The sequence below is a fragment of the Coturnix japonica genome, chromosome 2, assembly GCF_054131305.1.
Source record: "Coturnix japonica strain WE chromosome 2, WE-NBRP24, whole genome shotgun sequence".
Taxonomy (NCBI): domain Eukaryota; kingdom Metazoa; phylum Chordata; class Aves; order Galliformes; family Phasianidae; genus Coturnix; species Coturnix japonica.
This window is the reverse complement of record NC_140664.1, coordinates 72129637-72149139: the sequence shown is the minus strand read 5'-3', so window position 1 is coordinate 72149139 and position 19503 is coordinate 72129637. Positions and strand designations below refer to the sequence as shown.

Genomic DNA, 19503 nt, shown 5'->3' with positions numbered 1-19503 from the left:
CTTTGTCCCATTTTCAAAAGTCCTCTGTATCAGTGGTCCTGAAAGCTTGAGATTCAGGAGATACTTCTGAATGAAATATAGAGCAAATCCTCCTTGTTTTCTGCACGTTGAGAGGGTTAAAGCATGGCCATACCGCTGGTACAATGTCAAAGGCCTAACCAACCACTGAAGAAAACTTTTTTGCTTTCCCAGGCATATAAACCAAGCATAGATTAACCATCTCTGACTGTGCAAGATATTTTTAATCCAGGCTTTTGGGTGACTTAGCAGCACTGGCAAAGGCCTGAATGGCATAAAGCATCAGAAGGGAATTTTACTGCAGCGTCTGCTCAAAACTACATGTGCTCATAGTTACACTATTCCTGCACGCATCAGTGAAGTGGAAAGAGCTTCAGCTAGGTTTATTGGTCAAAATGCAAAATAAAAACAAAGAACAGAAAGTTAGTTGGAACAAATCTCAGAACACAGTCTGAAAAATAAGCCTACATAAATGCCAAAACTGCTCAAAATAGAGTAGTTACAGTTTCAGCCCAAGCTGAAGATACAATACAGGTCTTAGTATTGCAGGCACACGGGTTGGAAGGAGCATCAAAAGATCTGAGAAAGGAATAGTAATAGTCCTACCCTCCCACCACTGCCAGCTTGCATAGCAAGCCAAACCATTACTACCTATATTTTAAGGATATGCTAATCAGTACATAACACCCCATTATCCTTGCCTACACAGACCCCAACACATTTTAACTGAGACAGTAATTATACTGTAACCTAAGTGGCCATGTCTAAACAGGGGAGCTATGTTCCACACAGCGATAAATTGGTGGCAAAATCCTACTGCAGTCAGAGAAAAGCCATATTTTTAGTGAGGTGATTACAGCAAGTTGTCTTAATAAGCTTGAGAATTTGGAATCACTATGAAGTTGTGGTGTTTTATTATTATTATTACGTGTTCATTACTTTAAATATCTTTGCATAGATTTCCAACTTGATGTACTTCCATGATGTTGGCCACATTAATCTCAAGAGACAATCTCAGTGACACAAGGTCACTTTCTACCACCTCACGAAGTTAATGCACTTACATTCCAAACCAAGACAGTTTGCTCCAAGGCAAGTGTGCTTCTGAAAATTAGGTCATTTTTTGTGGTTCATCAGGTCCATTGTTTCCAAAAGTAAATAGCCATTATCCTTACTGATTGCATAATTGTTCTCCTTCCTTAAATCAAGGGCTTTGAAGATGAGAGGGGAAAGGCTGCCTAGCTCAGATAGCCTCAGTGGGAAAAACAGCCTGCTCTTGTATTTGCAGGAAGGCCTGCTCTTGTTTTTACTGTGTTTAGGTTGTGTTTTGTTTCTCAGTTAGAAGAATTATCAGAATTCAGAAGTGACTGAAGAATCATCCTGCAACCCTCAAGCAGGGTATGGAGGCTGCCATATCAATCTCACTGCCTGCTCAAGCGTAGTGAAGGACAGCCTGAAGACAGGAGCCAGAGAGCCCAGGAAAAAGTACAGGTTAATGAAACAGGAGCCACAGGAGGGAACGTGGATGTTGAAACCTCTTCTCTAGCCTCCTTCTCACAGACAGCTAAGAAATTTCCACACAAAAGCTCACAAATCCGGTCAAAAAGCTGCACTATGTTATGCAGACATCTTTCACTGCCACCAGCATAGCACATCTGGGCAGAGGAATACAATTCACATTGTACTCCCAGCTGAGTTTAAGCCACTTGCAAAAACAGCTCTTGGGAGAACATACAGCATCTAACTTGATAAGGCAGTTGCGCCCCCTCCCCTCCATGCTTTTAAACCACTCACAGAGGGAGTTCAATCCAGCAGCCCAAGAAGGCTCAGTGCTGGCTTCCCTGCTCTGACTGCAGTTAGAAGCAACAAGGCTGAGTATTTCTGGAAAACTCATCTGAGGACCCAGGCCAAAGCTGGCTGCATGCACTGGGCAACTCTTGTAGACATCTATGGACCTTGGTTCCATTCCAGACTACTTCAGCATCCCACAGACCAGTGACTTTTAGTCACTTACTGCCCAAAGTCTTCAGCGTCTGTCCAAGCTAGAATAGAATGTATTGTTACTTAAGATCATTTTGTTATTTAAGATCATTTTCATAATGCCTGCAGTTCCTTGGGGAATTCATTCTTTTTTCTCCTCCAAGTACCACTGACTGAATTAAGCTGCTGCTTTCTATGGGCTACTTAAAAGATCAGTGCTCTCATTCAAAACAGTGCTAGCAAGCACCAGCCACACCGGATCATGCACTCTCAAGTTTCATGCTGAGCCCAGCTTAATTTGTCCAAAGAATTTGGGCAATTCAGTTAGTGAGAGGTAGACACGCAACACTTCAGTTACTCACAAGCCTTGTGGCACAGCAGGTATCTGTGCCTTGTGCTCTCATGTATTAGCAAGTGACTCTTACTCAGAAACCTGTCTAAAGAAGAATTTAATATGTATTAATTAAACTAGAAAGAAACGTCTCGAAGAACAACCAGATGGCTAATAACTTCAAACCACTAACTCTGAGAAATACCATGTAACATGTTGCGGGGAAGGGTACCCAAAGCTTGGTGGTGGTGTACATACCTGGATGTAATTCTGTTCTAATAAAGAAAGTAAAGGGGTTTCTCCATTAAACAGGGATAAAGATTTAAAGCGATGCTAGGGAGACAGTGAAGAATTTAAGGAAAAAAACAACAACTTCTGATTGATTTCAGGAGAATAAATTCTTACAAAACTGACCATTATTCACTCATGTTCAGAGTTCATCAGTGCTCGTCTTACAGTTCAGGGTTGAGTTTCATAAGCTGTCAGGTCTGAGTAATGCAAGTGAGACAGAGCCTAGCTGATAGGTACCAGAAAGGCATTAAGATGACATATTTACAAAGACTGTAAACCAGATGTAAGTTTCTGTATGAACCAGATCTAATGTGCCACATGTTCTTCATGCATTACATTTGGGTCTTGTAATACAAGAACTGCAGTTTATTGTTCTTGAATTTAAGGCCTGTGGGAGCATGAGACTGACATCCCCAGGGAACCGTATGCTGCTCCTGCACAGCTATGACTTTTTCCACAGCATTCCAGTCCAGACAGGGCCAAATACCTGAAAGTACAGGGGTTTTGATTTCCTTGTTCATTCAGTCCTCAGCAATCCTCCCCGAGGAAAACATCGGTCAGGTTATTGCTATGGGTCCACACAATTTATAATGTATTGGTGCAACTTGGGGAGCCCACTTAAATGTCCCCAGCATCTAATATGGCTGGGCTAACATTCAGCAGAATCCCACTTAGTCTAGCTTTCTTCAGCAACCTCAAAGTGTTCACTAATAAGATCTTTATATTTGAAATATCATGCCCAGTCAAACCATGATAAGGGTTTCCTTACAGAGCAAACTAAGTGAGTTTCTTTGTATAAAGCTTATCGTGCTCAAATACTTAAGCAAGCCTCACAAAAAGGCCAGAGTGACCTCAGAATAGAGTTCTGCCTTGATGCTTTAAAATTACAGCTTCAGGACAGGATAGAGAACTGTAAATGGTTTCCACAGAGTGCACGTCAGTTTTAAGCAGCTGCTCACCACCCTTTTCCATGAGCTCTCAAATACCACTAGAACATCACCCACTCGAATGGCAAGAGCCGTTAGACCAAACTGGTCGCTGAAGAGATGGAAAACCACAGGTACTGTCTTCCTGCCTGATATGGATGTGATCAATAGGCCTAATGGGTTCCAGCAGTGTCCCACAGACCAGCTTCACACAGCAGTGTGAAAACACATCACATCCTGTTCAATACATACAGTGGTAAAGGGTGAAAACACAACCCCTCAGCAGTGCAGTCCCAGCAGTTTTCTTGCATACACTTCTTTCACAATCCATCCAGCTCCACAACAGTCACTGCTGACACATTCAGTGTAATCTGTACAGGCTTTAAACAGTTCAAAACTTCTGATGGGTCACCAATATCACATCAGAAGATGGACTGCAACCACAGGCATCATGGAGGCAGCTACTCTGCTTTTTACCACACCATTTGAATAAAACCTACATTGGAACCCAAGCGTGAGGAACTATCCACCCCCAAGCTTGTCCACCATGATGGTCTGGCTCTCTAACCCATCTGAATGTCATTTGCATGCAGTCCAAAAGATGACATATGTCATTAATAGACAGACTTCTTTCAATGTGGCTGCTGAAATTACATGTATGACACAGCAATGCAGAAATCCTTAACAGAGGTGGATGTGATCCCAAAGAGGAGAAAATAAAGAATTAAAGGGAACTCACTGAGGTGTTAAAAGTCGAAGTTACATTGGAATAATGGAACTGAATGAAGAACTCTGACTGCAAAGGTCAGAGTCTTCCAGCAGAGAGTCTCACTCAAGCTACAACCTTCTGAGGAAAACAACAAATCTCCAGACGGGAAAACATTTAAAATTAGTTGCAACTCTTCCCTATGCAAGACATTGCCTAGGTGACCTCAACAGTTTTGACTACTCAAATGGTTAGAAGTGTATGATGCAATAGGAGTCTGACTGTTGGTGACAAACCATAACCTAAATAGCTGTTTCCATTATAAACTCATTGCAGCTAATTCCAAAGATACAATGTGACTGTTTTTTCTTGTATGTCACAATTATGTCAGTTTTGTTTTTGGTGTTTTTTGTTGTTTTTTTTGTAATGAATTGTGGCTGTTATAAGATAAGGCAGTCATTGGACTAAGAACATCACGGCACATCTGTACAAGCTGAAATATCTACTGCTGCTACACAGAGAGCAATAAATAAAGCTTAGTACAATACAATCAAATGGCGACATTAATCTGCTCTGTCTGATCATAGTGTTTTCAGTAGGTTTTACTCCTAGTACATTAAAGGTACAACAGCAGTAATCTCATGGCTTAGACAATACAAGTAAGCAGCGGAGGATGGAAAAAGAAGAAATTACCATTTTAGCATTGTGGATGGACTAAAATCAGAGAGAAGGACAACTACCAAGGAAGTCACCTAAACCCGAGCCTCCAGGAATGACAAATACAGCATGATGGTACTTGACTGCTGACTAATTTTAGTTAGTCTTTGGGGTTTAGCTTTTCTTTGACTACTCTAACCAATGCAACTCCATGTTTCTGCATCAGCTTAGCTCCCTGGTCACAACACACTTCATGAAGAAACTGCATGCAATACCAAGCTCCTGCACAAACTTCCTTCACTAACGCTATAGTGATCAGTATGAACAAGACCGGGTTATGCCAGGTTACAGCCAGCCGGGCTGAAACATCTCACACTCAGCACCATAAGCCTGTTAAATGGATTTGCTGAATTCCCGCTGGGTGAGGTATGCTTTTGCAAGGTTATGATTCAGAAGTACACTGAAGCAGGACACAATCAACAGTTATTTTTGTTTTTCACTGCAAGTATAGAGGAGGTACGAGGATGAGACATTACGAGAACACTGGGTTACTGCACAGGTACACTTGTGCCTAAGCAACCCTTCCCTTCTGCATTGCTTTTGTGTGCTTTAACTTTTGGTCACATTGACTGCTGTCTTCCAAACACAGCACTAACAAGTCATAATTGAATTCGAGTGGGCTTCCTGTAAGTACTCTGAGATCACCGTGCAAACAAGAGGTAATCAATCTAATTATATCAGCAGCCTCTGCTCTCTCCACTCCACAAACAGCAGACCCTTCCCAGAGTGCCAGTCAACTAGGTGAAGCAAGCAACCACTTCTGCATGTCCCAGCCCACTGGAGGAGGGTGAGTTCTTATTAAGTTCACACACAACACACAGTCTGTGTAGCTCCAGGGACACGGTTCAAATCAGCTTGTGGTCTCTGAAATTATTTTCAGTACATTCTGCCAGTCTCTTTATTGTAGGCAAATTTTATAGTAGGCAAATCAAGTTTTGCAATTCTCTGAGCTCACAGAATCACAGAATGACCCGGGTTGGAAGGGACCTCAAGGATCATGTAGTTCCAACCCCCCTGCCTGGCAGGGCCACCAAACATACGCCTTTACTAGATCAGGTTGCCCAGGGCCCCGTCCAACCTGGTCTTGAACACCTCCAAGGACGGGGCATCCACAACCTCCCTGGGCAGCCTGTTCCAGGACCTAACCACTCTCCTAGTGAAGAACTTCCCCCTAACATCCAACCTAAATCTTCCCGCTTTTAACTTAAAACCATTTCCCTGTGTCCTGCTATTGTCAGCCCTTTCGAAGAGTTTACTCCCCTCCTGGGAGTAAGTTCCCTTCAGGTACTGAAAGGCTGCAATGAGGTCACCCCGCAACCTTCTCTTCTCTAGGCTGAACAAGCCCAAGCTCAGTTGAGGTTTTCACTGCTTTCTGCTACACATAATCTAGAGGGGAAAAAAAAAAAAAAAAAAAAAAAAAAAAAAAAAAAAAAAAAAAAAAAAAAAAAGATGTGATTTTCTGTTCACTCCAGTTTCACGCTGGTGTTACTTGACCAACTTCAGTGGATTTATTCTTTGCATACACTGCTGTGACACAGCAAGGTTCAAAGATGGCTTAACACCATGCAGGGATGTACCAGCATTCAAAAACGAGAGTCACCAGAAGATCAAACTACATCGACGCCTCCCAAGCAGATGACTACACATAAGGACCACAGTAAAGGCTAAACCAGCCGTATTCCATTCTGGCTGGGTGGAGTGTTAAATAATGAAGGACCAGCACAAGAGGGAGAGGGTGAACTCACAGGGGCTGAAATCACAAAACAGTCCTCCACCCTACAGAGAAATCTTAAATTCTGGCTCTTAGCCCAGAGGTTTGTCCCTAAGGGATTGGGAATCAGTACGTCAATGCAATGGTAGAAGCAAACCTTGAAATGTAATGTGCGCTCCTCCTTGTAAATCCCATCTAACCCAAAATAACTCACACGAGAAAAACTTGGATAAAAAGAAAACCAAGAGAAGAACATAGTTTAACTACACAGTGTCATGCAAACTCAAGAAATAGCCATGTTAGGAAGAAGCTAAGACGCTCCCTTGGGCCCAACCAAGCAAGCCAGTGACAGGTCCCTTAGCTCTCTGCTTCAAACCTAGAGTTCAGAAATGTGCCAGCATCTGCATGGAAATGAGTGAGAGATAGACAACACTCAACTAGCTATAACTCACAAGTTCCTCTGCATTTTTTAATTCAAGGTCCACCAATATGTTCTGAAAATAAATCAATAAAATTGAGCTGGTTTGTATCTTAATTCCCCCATTTGTGTCATCTGCAACTTTTTAAAATAATCATCACATTTTTCTCCCCTAAGGGATTTAAGAGGAGGTAGGTGACTGCAGACAACATGATGGTACCTCACGTTAAGCAACATGACAGGATTTGATTTTTCTTCATGTAAGACATCATCCACATCCTGGCAAGCTGTGTTTGTTTGTTTTTGTTCAAGTTACTCTCCTTAATTCACAAAGTGGAAAGCCTGCACCAATTAAAAAAGAGTTCTGCCATCCATTCCCTCTTCAGAGTCTAACAGTACATAAAAGCTTCAGGAAAGATTCATGAGGACCTAAACACCTTTCTTCTATTCATCTCATTCCCCTTCAGACACAAAGCCCTTTGTATGTAGCCCAGGCATGACCTTAAGCCTTGTCTGACCCGAAGCAGAAACACTGAGCAAATAAAGCCCCATGTTGCTTGCTGCTCCTCTGCACTGGGGCCTAACCCAGCCACAGACAGGTCTAACAACTCCTACAAGCAATTTGTTGCCTACCAGCCACTTGAAGGGAACTCCCAAAGCTCTGGAAATATAATCCAGTATTGGCCCACAATAGGAAATTCCAGCCTGGGTCTCCATAAGGAATGAGGTCACGGAAATGCTCTTAGGAAGATTATTTATTTATAAATCACTGGGGCATTTAACTCCAATCAAGCACAACAAGAAGTAACTTTGTGCACTGGTGCTGGAGCACCTCTCCTGTGAAGGGAAGCTGAAGGAGCTGGGGTTGTTCAGCTTGGAGTAGAGAAGATTCTAAAGAGAAAACACTAAGGCCTTCCAGCACATTTAAAGGGGCCTACAAGAAACCTGGAGAGGGATGGTGAGGGAGCAGAGTTATAGGACAAGGGTAATGGTTCTATACTAAAGGAGGCCAAATTTAGACTGAATATTCTGAATAAATTCTTTCAGAGGGTGGTGAGGTGATGGAACAGGTTGCCCAGAGAAGCTGTGGATGCCCCATCACTGGAAGGTTCAGTGCCAGTTGGATGGGGCTTGCAACCCTGCCCACAGCAGAGAGGTTGGAATGGAGTGGTCTTTAAGGTCCCTTCTAACCCAAGCCATACTGTGATTCTACAAGAATGCCTGCTGCATGGCTGAAACACACCGTAGGTGAACCACTGCCAGAACCAGACAGCATCGTAACACAGTTCTGGCTAACAGACAGAGCCTCACAGGAGCTGGGTGACAGCTGAATGAGGCAGATGGCAGGGCTGTGACACAGAGCTGAGGGCAGCAAGTGTGACCAAGTCTTGACAGAGCTCTGCTCAAAAGCTGCTCCCCTCCCCAGACAATAGAAGCAAAGATTTGCCCTGGAACCCAAAACCTGTGTCTGAGGTTTCAAACAACATTTACCCACTCTCTAAATACAGGCTGAATTGTCGTAGCAGCTAGGCCATGGTGGCGGTGCCAGGCAAGTGCCTGTATTTCTCAGTCAAATCGATGAAGTTCATTTCCACATAGAGAACTTACATGTGGAGCACCTTCCTCAGATAAGTTCTAGCTAGTCTGCAGAAAGAACATTAAAAGATGCACATCACTTTTATCATTTTTTAAAGCAGCTTTATTTCCAAAGAGGGTTCATTAATTCACTGTGTATCAGTGCTGGAGATGCTACAGCTCCCACTGAATTCTTTCCCATCAAATTCAGTTTTGTCTTCCTCCACTCCAGCATCCCTTCAGGTTCTCCCTTCCCAGTACAGCACAAGCCCTGTCACAGGACCAGGATCAGCCACCTCCTCCCAGCTGCATCCCATCACTCACTCCTAGAGACACTTTGAGTGCAACTCCTGCCCAGTCTTCAGAGGGTGAGCAACTACAGACCAGCAAGAGGGAATGGAGGTGGGAACACAGCCCAGGGCCAGCGAGGAAGTGAGCAAAGGAGCGCTCTGAACCGCTGACACAGCCACAGCCACCAGCTACACCCGCCTTCCCCTTCCGTTTGCTGCAAGTCCTGCCACAACAGCACTGTGTTACCCCTATTCCATCACACTCACTCCTCACAGACCTTTATTCAGCTGGTTTCCTCTGGACACAGCTGTCAGCATCACGGGTCTCCACTTCAACTTCCCATAGTCATCCCTCTGTTTCTAACCAGGGAGGTGTCTCACACTCAGGCCCCGAGGACAGCCCTTGAAACACATCCTCCTCTTCCAGTCAGATGTTATCTGATGATTCCTAGCTCTGGGTAAGCATGTATTTTCAAAGACAAGAAATGCAAAAGCACATTATACTCTTTCAACAGGAGGTTTTACACAAGAGATGGGTACGGCCTCCCACATTTGCTTCACATTTAAGAAACCTGCAGCAAGCATCTGGCTCCTGCAAAAGGGAGCAAAGAAGTGACAAGAGCCTGTGTGGTTTCTAACCCTAGTCCGGGGCTTTGATAACTGACAGTCCGAGCTGTCCCCACATCCCTGTACATGTCCCGTCCTTGGTGCTGCTTTCAAATGAAGGTAACAAGTCAAACGGAAGATGCTGAATAAGAAAACCATCCATGCAAAAGCAATACAGTATTTTCCATTTCAGCAAAAGCCTGCTGCTGCTTAAGCTATACAACAGCACGATACTCACAGGTTTCACTACACATTTCCATCATGAATGGTACTTTCCTTATCCCAATTCCAGCGTTTACAGATTAACCACCTGCTCTGATACAAAACTTGGCAATTAAGCTATCAGCCATAAAGCAAACATTACACACAAAAAAGGTATCTGTTTAAAAAGAAATAAATAACAAATACACAAAACTTTGTCTAGAGCTTCTTTTCTACCTCACAGAAGTCCCAGGACAACAAAACTGATTGGGTTTGGCTTCTCATTTTGTGTAACACTATGTTCGGAAGCAGACTAGTTTCTTTGGAAGTCTGGGACAAAACAGTCACTGCTGGAAACAAAGCAACTTCAAAGATATGACTTTCTGCCAGTAACAATTCAGAAGCTTTCAAAGTCTTCTTATTCCAAGCACATATAAGTTCAGAGTCCTGAAACACTCTCAATACTACTCAGACTCTAGGTGGGACAATTTGAAAGGTCTGGAAGGTCAAAGTTGTCTCAACAGGATCACAGAGTAATTTGAGTTAGGGACCTTAAAGACCACCTAGTTTTAAGCCTCCTGCCATGAGCAGGGCTGCTACCCACCAGGATCAGGCTACCCAGGGCCCCATCCATACTTCCCTTGAATGCTTTCAGGAATGGGGCCATCCACAGCTTCTCTGGGCAGCCTACACCAGTACCCCACCAGACCTTTCAGCATTCAACTTTGAAATCATGATCCTTGTTGCCTCTCACCAGATAACAGACTATAGGTCCTGTGAAATTGGGAACCAGTTGCAAACAGATTCCTGACCCCAGCTGTCCAAGGAGTCCTTCACTCTACATCTTCATAATTCAATTTAAAACATGGGAAGAATAAACTGCATCCATATGTTCGTGGGAAAGAGCCTGAGCTGCATTAGCATGCATGTAGGTAGAAGTATGATCAAAGATTAAATTCTTTGAGGAAATCTAGAGGTAAATCTCAGATATTGTTAATCACATGAGCCATGGTATTTTAATTAATATCCTAACTACTGCCCACATAAATCCATCTCTCATACTCTTGTAATTACAGGTTTAGAGACCGGAACAGCACAGCTCTATTATATTGAAACTCAAGCTCATGGTACAGTTTTCCAATCAGAGGTGCAAAGATCGCCTTAGTCTGAAACTCATTTTCTGATATCATTAATAGTTGCAGTCACTTCACAAACCTCAAATTCCAGCACGAAGCTATTCCAAGTGTGTTCTAAGTAGAGATTTTGATACATATTAGAATATGCACATATATTTGCACTCATTAGAACCACAAGACTATAATCTACATGATGTGATCAGTTCCAGCAAGCAGGTTCCATCCAGCCCATGCAGAACTTAGGCTAGCACCACAAGATCAGAAGAATAGTTTTAAATATTGAAAGTATAGATCATTATTACCCTGGTTGCATTGATAGCAATGCAAACACCCAATAATGCCGAGCAGGAAACCTTTATCAGTGCATGTGTGAATTCTGGAAATACACAATCCTCTTGAATACAGAGTGAAAGCCACGTCCTGCCTTGATAAAATACATTCTTTGGTAGCAAAACAACAGTTTCTTATTCTTTTATGCTATCAAATTAACCTCATATCTTAGTCACTTCCCAAGCAGCTAACTTTTATTCATCCTTTTCAACAAAAGGATATATGAGAGCAGTAGGTAAGCAAAAGCCTCACGATCCTCTCCCTTCCTTCCCCTACCCATTACCTCAGTGCTCATAAGGTCACTTAATACTGTACTTGTTGCAGTGTATTTCAGATGCTTCACGAGAAGTTTTAATGGCAGATTTGATGGTAGATTTGATGGGTAGAGCATCATCCCAGTTTTCCTTTGAGCACCAACTGATGGGAATGTTTTTAACAGCACTGCCTACTTACTAATCTGGGGAAATGCACTGAAATGCAGACACAGCCAGAGAAGGAAAGGTCTTGCATGTGGTTCTTGGCAGCTCAATTCTATTTGGTGCAGTCTCCTTTTAAGTACAGTTACAGAACATGGAGTGAGATTGCAGCAACCACCAGCACTCTGCTGATTTTCACCCAGCATCCCCAGTTTATTCTGCCTGAATGAGGAGGCTGTGAACAAGCAGCCTTAAGAGACAGATCAGGACTGAAAAATGCCAAGACCTGGTATTAAATCATAGAATCACCAAGGCTGGAAAAGGCCTCTTAGATCATCCAGTTCTATCGTCCACCTATCTCCAATATTTCCCACTGAAGTATGACCCTCAGTACAACACCTAAACGTTTCTTAAACACCTCCACCACCAGGGCAGCCCATGATGAAAGACAAAGAAATCTTCTAACCAACACAAAGTCACACCACATGGGCACACAGATGAGTACTTTCAGGCTGCATTCATCAGACATATGACACGCAAGCATAAGACTCTGCTCACTTTAGGCATTCAATGCATCAGAATGCTTTTTCCTAAAGGTCAGATGATGGGGTCCATAAAAAAAAATTACTAGCAGTGTTAGCACTTCATGTGTGTGGCTCTCAGAAACTGTGTTAGCAGTCACAAACCACATCCAAACACACTTTGGTTATTTTAGCAAAGTAGGCCATCACAATTGGAACATCTAACTACAGTAATTTTTAAGCAGAGTTCTTCAGCAGCATTAGCAATGAGTTCTACCTGTAAGTCAAGGACACAAAGCTCAGGTCACCTTCCTACGTGTTTCAACAATTCCTACTTACATTAATTATTACACCCAACAAATATTTCCTGCAAGGAATCAAGGGGGGTTGGAACTACATGATCCTTGAGGTCCCTTCCAACCCGGGTCATTCTGTGACTCTGTGACTTTCTCTTCAAGAAGACTACCAAAGTCAGCAAAGGTTTGCACAACGGTGTCCCAAGACTCCCATCAATCAGTTCCTAAATGGACACAACACGTCTTTGTTCAGAGGACACATTCCTGTGGGGCCAACCTGCTCTCCCTGCTGTGTGGTTGATTTTCCTCCAGATGACCCTATTTCCTCTGATTCAGCAGAGCTTCACTGGCATTCACAGTGGAGTAAGCAACATCAAAATCTCAGCTATTAAACGTCTCTTTCAGAGATACATTTCTGACATTTATTTTAATGTACACGAGCTTGACTAGCATTATGGACAGCTAAGCACTTTCCAGATGTTCTCTAAGCAATTATCTCACCCCTTTCCTACTCTCATATAAACCAGTAGCAACTGCATTGTCTTTTATGGACGGAGGAAGTGAAGGAAGGGGAGGTACTTCCAGGAATTTTTTAATTTAAATATTTTTCACCTGAACATTACTCGACTTTTACGCACATATATGTACATTCATGTCTACATGCATGTGTAGATTTATATGTACAAATATAAGTACACAAATGCACAATGCACACGAATAAATACCTAGAGAACAACTGTCAGTGCTCAGTTTATCCTCGTTTCACATTTTTATGGAATATCAATTCAGCAATAAGGATAACTACTATTTTATGGTTCTCTGTCCTTGCTTGACTCTACTTGGATTTTGAAAAGCTCTCTATATTAGGGCCTCTCATTAGCTGTATGAAGCCCAACACCCTAGAGACGGTATTTAATTCAACCATGACCTCTCTTCTGGGCATTTCCTGGCAAATAATGACCAGATGGAAGAGCTAGAGCTGCCAAACATTCACTGCAAGGAAGTGCCAAAACAAGGGTCTTTATTGCTGATAAAAGTCATGGAAACATCAGAATGCAAAACAAAGCTGCTACCTTTTTTTTCCACCCCCATCTGCTTCACTAAAGCTGTGACTGCTGCTTAAACGGCACTGAAGGCATCACTTCTTACCCTGAAGTTAAACTCAGACACAGTCGCAAACAATCAAAATTATTTTGATTTAACCCCGTGTTAAATCATTTTGTTTATTCTTATATCACTGTCAATCATTAGACCCACTTACATACCTCATTTGCAAGTGTCTCTCACCACGTTCTCATTTTCTGTGTCCATCACCATGCTGAGACCTAGAAGTCATAACTGATGAATAACTTTTATCATTAGCCCTGGCTGGGCTGAAATGAAGGCTGCTACGATCCCCTCACAAAAGAAGAGAGGGGATACACCCAATGTGATCCCATTCACAACAACACCATAAGACTCCTGTTAGTTTGAGAGTGAAACTGCTGACCTGTGTAATACTAAAATCTGTACTTCTACCACCTTGGATGTCAGTTCCACTGCAGCTACAAGGGGCACCTACAGCACTCAAGGGTACGGGGCAACTTTTTAGCTTTGTAATGCCTACAATCACATGGCACATTGATCTTGTGCTATGCTGGAGTAATGTGTGCAAGGCCTCTCTACTCTCAAAGGAGTCAATGTCATCTCCTGATTTAGTATCATTTGCAAGCAACGCTAAATAGAACTGGCTCTATAATATACCAGTACAGTCAGAGCTGGACCACACTTATAGTAAAGACCAATTCATACCAGCTAAATGCTCTCCATGTACATGTAAGTGACCATTAGCACCTCCATAGGAGAGAGAAATTATTAAGGATGAAGAATGGCACACACACCAGCTGGACTTCTAATGGCCATGAAACTATTATTACATTCAAGAAATCATAACCCTTGCAGTCATAATTATACCAGCACAAAATCTACGTACAGACGAGGCCTTAAATCAATTTAGGGAACCGAGCAAGGGATTGTTCCTATTTAATTACACAGCCATTTAAATAAATCTGTTTAAATCGAGTCTTAAGACCTGAGATCATTCTTCTGTAAGGACTGCGGTGCTGCTGCACACATGCATGCTGACCTTGTAAATTAAGTCTCCGACTTTGACAGCTCACTCATGTGAGCTACAGGGTTATTATACGAGTAACAAAAAATACACAGCAGGGTAAAGGCTTCTGCTTTGGTGGTTTGAGGAAATCAGAACAATTCTTAGCAACTCCGGATAACGCTGTGGCAAGCTGATATTAACAGCGAAGGGCGTTGTTGCACTGTAACAGCTTGTGGAAAACACCAGTCCTGGCTGCACTCGCAATTTAACTCCATTTTAATCCTTGATGCTTTGCTATCGCTACTGATAAATGGACAAAAATCTGCTGTACGTACAGAGAAGAGGGCAATAAGTTGCAGTATGCCTCAGCACGATTTAGGTCTCAAATAAGCAGACAGGTCAGTGTGCTTAGGCTCAGCTACCTATATCTGAAGTCACATAGCAAATCTCTGTTACGTAGTGTCAGCCTTGAGCATTAAGATGTCTTTAGAGGAAGGCCGAAGCAACACGGGGAAACCTGAAAATTGTTCTTTTATCTCTGCAGATTTTCCTTTCTCTGCATTTATCTACATACTCTTTCTAAGCTCCTTTAATTAACATCCTCCCAAAGCTGGTAACTCCAGGAGCAAGACCCAATTCCTTCACCCGCTGAGCTCTCACTCTGACAGTCCCTTGTGCTGACAGGTTGTGTAGGTCAAGGACAAGCCCCAAACCCAGTAACACGAAAGGCAGCCATTGCAGTAGGAGTGTGGCGAGAACCAGTCAACACAGCACCACAGCAGGTAGAAGTGGCCAGTACAGTTAAGAACAAAGGTATAAGGTCAAGAAAAATAACAATAAGAGATCTGTTCTCTGCATTATAGGGCTCAGTCTGTCAGGGATGCTGTAATTCACTCCTGGGTGTGTCACTGCAATGCGAATTCAGTGCCCCAGCACCTCCAGTGCTCCACAATAGACACCCAAACTACATTACCACCACAGCACCCAAACTGGCATTTACATTCATTAGGAAAAAGTGGGAAAGTGCATTTGATTTAAATGCCAGGAGAGAAACAAGGTGGTTTTTTTGTTTGTTTTGTTCATTTTACAATGGTACCTGGACAGTGATCTTAACTGTCTTGTACACTCAACCCCAGGAGTTTCATAGGAACCAGACTGAAATGAAAGGTTTGCAATACTGAGATAAAGGCAATGGCAGAGCTGCGTGCTATGTTCTGCTTCTTCTAACATACACACAGCCATCACTCTAGCAAGATGAAGGCTTGCAGCTGCCTGCCAGCACACTCTCTGGACTCACTTTCTCATGTCTGCCACGTGAGAAGAGCAACACAGCCCTTCCTTCCCAGCTCTGCAAACTGAAGATAGACAGTACCGCATCTGACTTTTTCTTTTGCAATAAGATGCCCATAATTCACTTTTAAAACGTTACAAAGTCGCTTGCCTTCCAAGTGCTTGTTCTGCTCACCATCACTGCTCGTCAGTCAGTTTTAAATTCAGTATTGCAGGATAAATATTACATTGATATTCATAATTGTGATGGTATTTTACCTTAAGAGGATCTTAGCACATTATAAAGTGTGGCTCACAGAAGCTGGTCCACAGCTAGAGCCCGGTAACCTCTTAATAATTTGTATTGAGTGAGTGCAAAAGAACGTGTAAGTGAATTACAGATTACATCAGATCTGTGAATTACTTCAGCACAGGTGATGTTCCTTCGATCTCAGCGGTAGGCCTAGCAATACTCTGCCAGCATTTCATCACCAGGCTCCTGCAAACACCTTCCAAAAGACAGGCCTGTACCACCTCTAGGAGCCCAGCAGCACAATTTATGCTCCTTTATTCATGAAGATGGTCCCTCATAAACACAATCAACTACAGAAGCACTGGTCAGCAAACAAATCTAAGTGCTCTTAAGAGGAACAAGCTGCAGAGGGCTGGGAAAGTTGTATTCTGCCTGCATGGCCCCCAGGCAGAACAGACTCCTACCAGGTACTACTGCAACACAAACATTTCAAAAATAATGCTGTGCAGACATGACTGGAAGTATGTAGTGGATACTTAGCATGTAGCTTAGTGCTTCTGTCCATAGCTGAACAAGAGAGGAAGCAAAAACACAGTCAGTAGGTTAACATTTCCAGACACACTCTTGAAGAACATCTGGTATTTAGTGCCAGTGCAAAACATAAGCATTCACAGGAACCTTAAGAATAAATCCTCTTCAGTTAAACTGACTGGACTCAAGTACCAGTGCAACCAGAAATATAGAAATGGCTGCAGCTTTCCCTAAAATGCAGAGATGAAATGTCATCAAGGGCTTCTCAGCTCCACCTGCAGCAATCACTTCAAGTGATGCAGCAGATATTCAGTCACACGATGCAAATTCCAGTGAGCATCCGAAGAAAGTCACATTTAATTGACTCAAATATGGATTACGTTGACAACTTCTAATGAGGTGAAGGCTCACAGTGTACCAGGATCCCTTCTGATGCTAAACACAAGCAAGGGTTCTGGTGACACACTGCGTGCCTGCATGCAAAACCACCCTCTTTCCTGGCCAGGCCTAAGACACAACTGCACTGCTGGTGCACATAGGCAGGAAGAAAGCAGAATGATGCTGAACATTTCTGCTCAGTGAGAAAGGAAAACAGCCTTACTCAAAACTCAGACTGGTTTCCAGGCTCACCTAAATATTTAAGCACAGATCCCTCCAGATTACCAAGCAGCAAGTCAGCTGAGAAGTGCAGAACAGGCCCCTGAACTGGATCTGGCTCTGTTTCTAACAGAGATAAGCAGAAGACACCAGCGGAAAAGTTTACAGGAGGGAAGCAGAGCTTTTAAGCTTGCTTCTCCCTCCATGCTTCAAGGAAGCTATAGTTTGGGGACTTCCTGAGCTAGGGATAAATTCACATTGTAGCAGTGGTTGAAGGGCTGGGCCACTGTGCCCAAAATAAGCATAAAGCAGCAATACGTGCCTACATGTCACAGCACTAGCGACAACAACGCAACCACACGCTTCCTGTGGTACTGCCTGAGCCCACACAGCTGTGAGGACACCTGCCTGGCCCCAGTGCCCACGCCAGGAAGAAGGCATTGGGCTGAAGGCACTGAAAACTCACAGTGCAAACACAGGCACGCAATGGAAACCCATCAGCTGCTTCGCCAGGCTCTTGCTTTCTGATAACAAAACCTCCTTGCCCAAAAACAGCACTTCTAGCAACAAGGGGCTTCAGAAAGCAAAATACAGGTTAGGAAATAAACTGGAGTCCGCAGCTTTCCAGGACAGATATGCCTCTCCCCACGTGGAAACCAGACTAGGGTGTATCAATGAACAAAACTGGCTTTGTTCAATCTGCTGCAATGCAGGACATCACTTTCAGCCCTCCTGAAGACGAGGTTCTATGAGCAGAACCTCTGGCACAGCTGCCCATGTCCTATCACCAGATAGGATATCACTTGGAAGCCCCAAGAGGAAAACAAACATATCAAAAAATGAAAGAAGTGGTGTTTTATTCAATAGACCCACATCCTTTCCTTACAGAAAGGCACTGTCCCTGCTGGCCAGAGGACCTTGAAGCCCCACTTGATGAACAGGCAGCAGAACAGAAATCCGCTCCGGGGCACGGCAGCTCACACCGAGCAGGGACGGAATGGGGAGGAAGCGGAGGGAAAGCCACAGCTCCCATCCCTCGCTGCCACCTGCTCCGACACACCGTAACTTCCATTTCCATTCACATTAAAAACGAGCAGCAGAAATCTCTCTCCGAAACAACAGGGAGACCGGAGCTGTTTAGTCTGCGTTAATACCTCCACAGCAGGCAAACAGCTGGCACTGGGGAGCCGGAGGAAGCCAAACTAAGCGGAGGTGAAAGGGAACCGGGAACGGCTCCGCTCCCAGCGAACACCTTTTTTGTTTCAATTCTTTCTCTCCGTCGCTGGCAGATTGCATCAGCAAGCTCCAGGCTCAGCCGCACCGCTTCCCAGCATCATTCATAAGCCCAGCACGCTACGGGGAGCGGCTACAGACGCTCGGTGTCACTCCGAGCGCCCTGCGAACCACCACCCACCCTCACAACCCCGAGCCGGGCGCTGCCCCGAGCACTCACCCAACGTCTTGACGGCGACCTGGCGGGTGAGAGGCGGCGGCAGGTTGACGCACACGAGATCCACGTCCTGGTGCAGCAGCACCTCGTCGATGCGGCTGGTGTGGAAGGGCACGCTCATCTCCTTGGCCAGCTCCTCCGCCTCCTCGGCCGTGCGGCCCCACAGCGCCTTCACGGCGAAGCCTTCCGCCTGCAACAGCGGCACGATCACCCGCGCCGTCAGCCCGGTGCCGAACACCCCCACGCCGGGCAGCATGGCGGCGGCGCGGGTGCACGGCGGTCCCCCGCTCGCCCTCAGCGCCGCCCGCACCCGAGGGCAGCCGCTGAACGGATGGCAAGGGGACGCGGCTCCCGCTGCTCCCCGCTGTCAGCGGGCCCCGCCGCCCCGCAACGCCTCAGCAGCGCCGCCATGCCCGCACCATCCCGCGCTCCACAGCGGGCGGCAGCGCCGCTCCCCCGCCATGTCGGCCGCGGCCGCCCGCCGGCCGCCTCCCCGGGCGGCCCGCTCCACCCCCACCACAGCATTGGTGGCTGCCGCCCGCCTGCACCCGCCCCTCCGGCTTTGACCCCACCCATCAGACCGAGCCCCGGGTGTGGGGCTGGGGGTTTAATGCTGGGGTTTAGAGCTGAAAATGGCGGTGGTGGGCGGCCTGGTGCCACCAAGGGGATAGAGGTCGTGTTCCATTCGTGTTGCCTTTCTGCCGCTTCCTTTCAGGAAGGAAGGAAGGATAGGATAAAGAAGGTTGGAAAGACAAAAGCAGTTGAAATAACGCTGCTGTGTGGGGAAAAGAATCTGAGCGTGCTGTGGTTTCCATGCGCTGGTAGCACTGCCCAGGGAGGTT

General features: G+C 44.7%; 1 protein-coding gene across 2 annotated transcripts in view; it reads right to left on the bottom strand.

Annotated features, from left to right (window-relative positions):
- GFOD1 (Gfo/Idh/MocA-like oxidoreductase domain containing 1) overlaps positions 1-18917 on the bottom strand; it is a 58253-nt gene extending 39336 nt beyond the window's left edge. For both annotated transcript variants that reach the window (XR_001553287.3, XM_015854705.3), the window contains exon 1: positions 18665-18917. Coding sequence is in view for 1 of the 2 variants with exons in the window: in XM_015854705.3 (XP_015710191.1) it covers positions 18665-18917 (253 nt within the window). In the remaining variant the exon portion in view is untranslated. The remainder of the gene's footprint in view (positions 1-18664) is intronic.
- Positions 18918-19503: the final 586 nt, after the last annotated feature.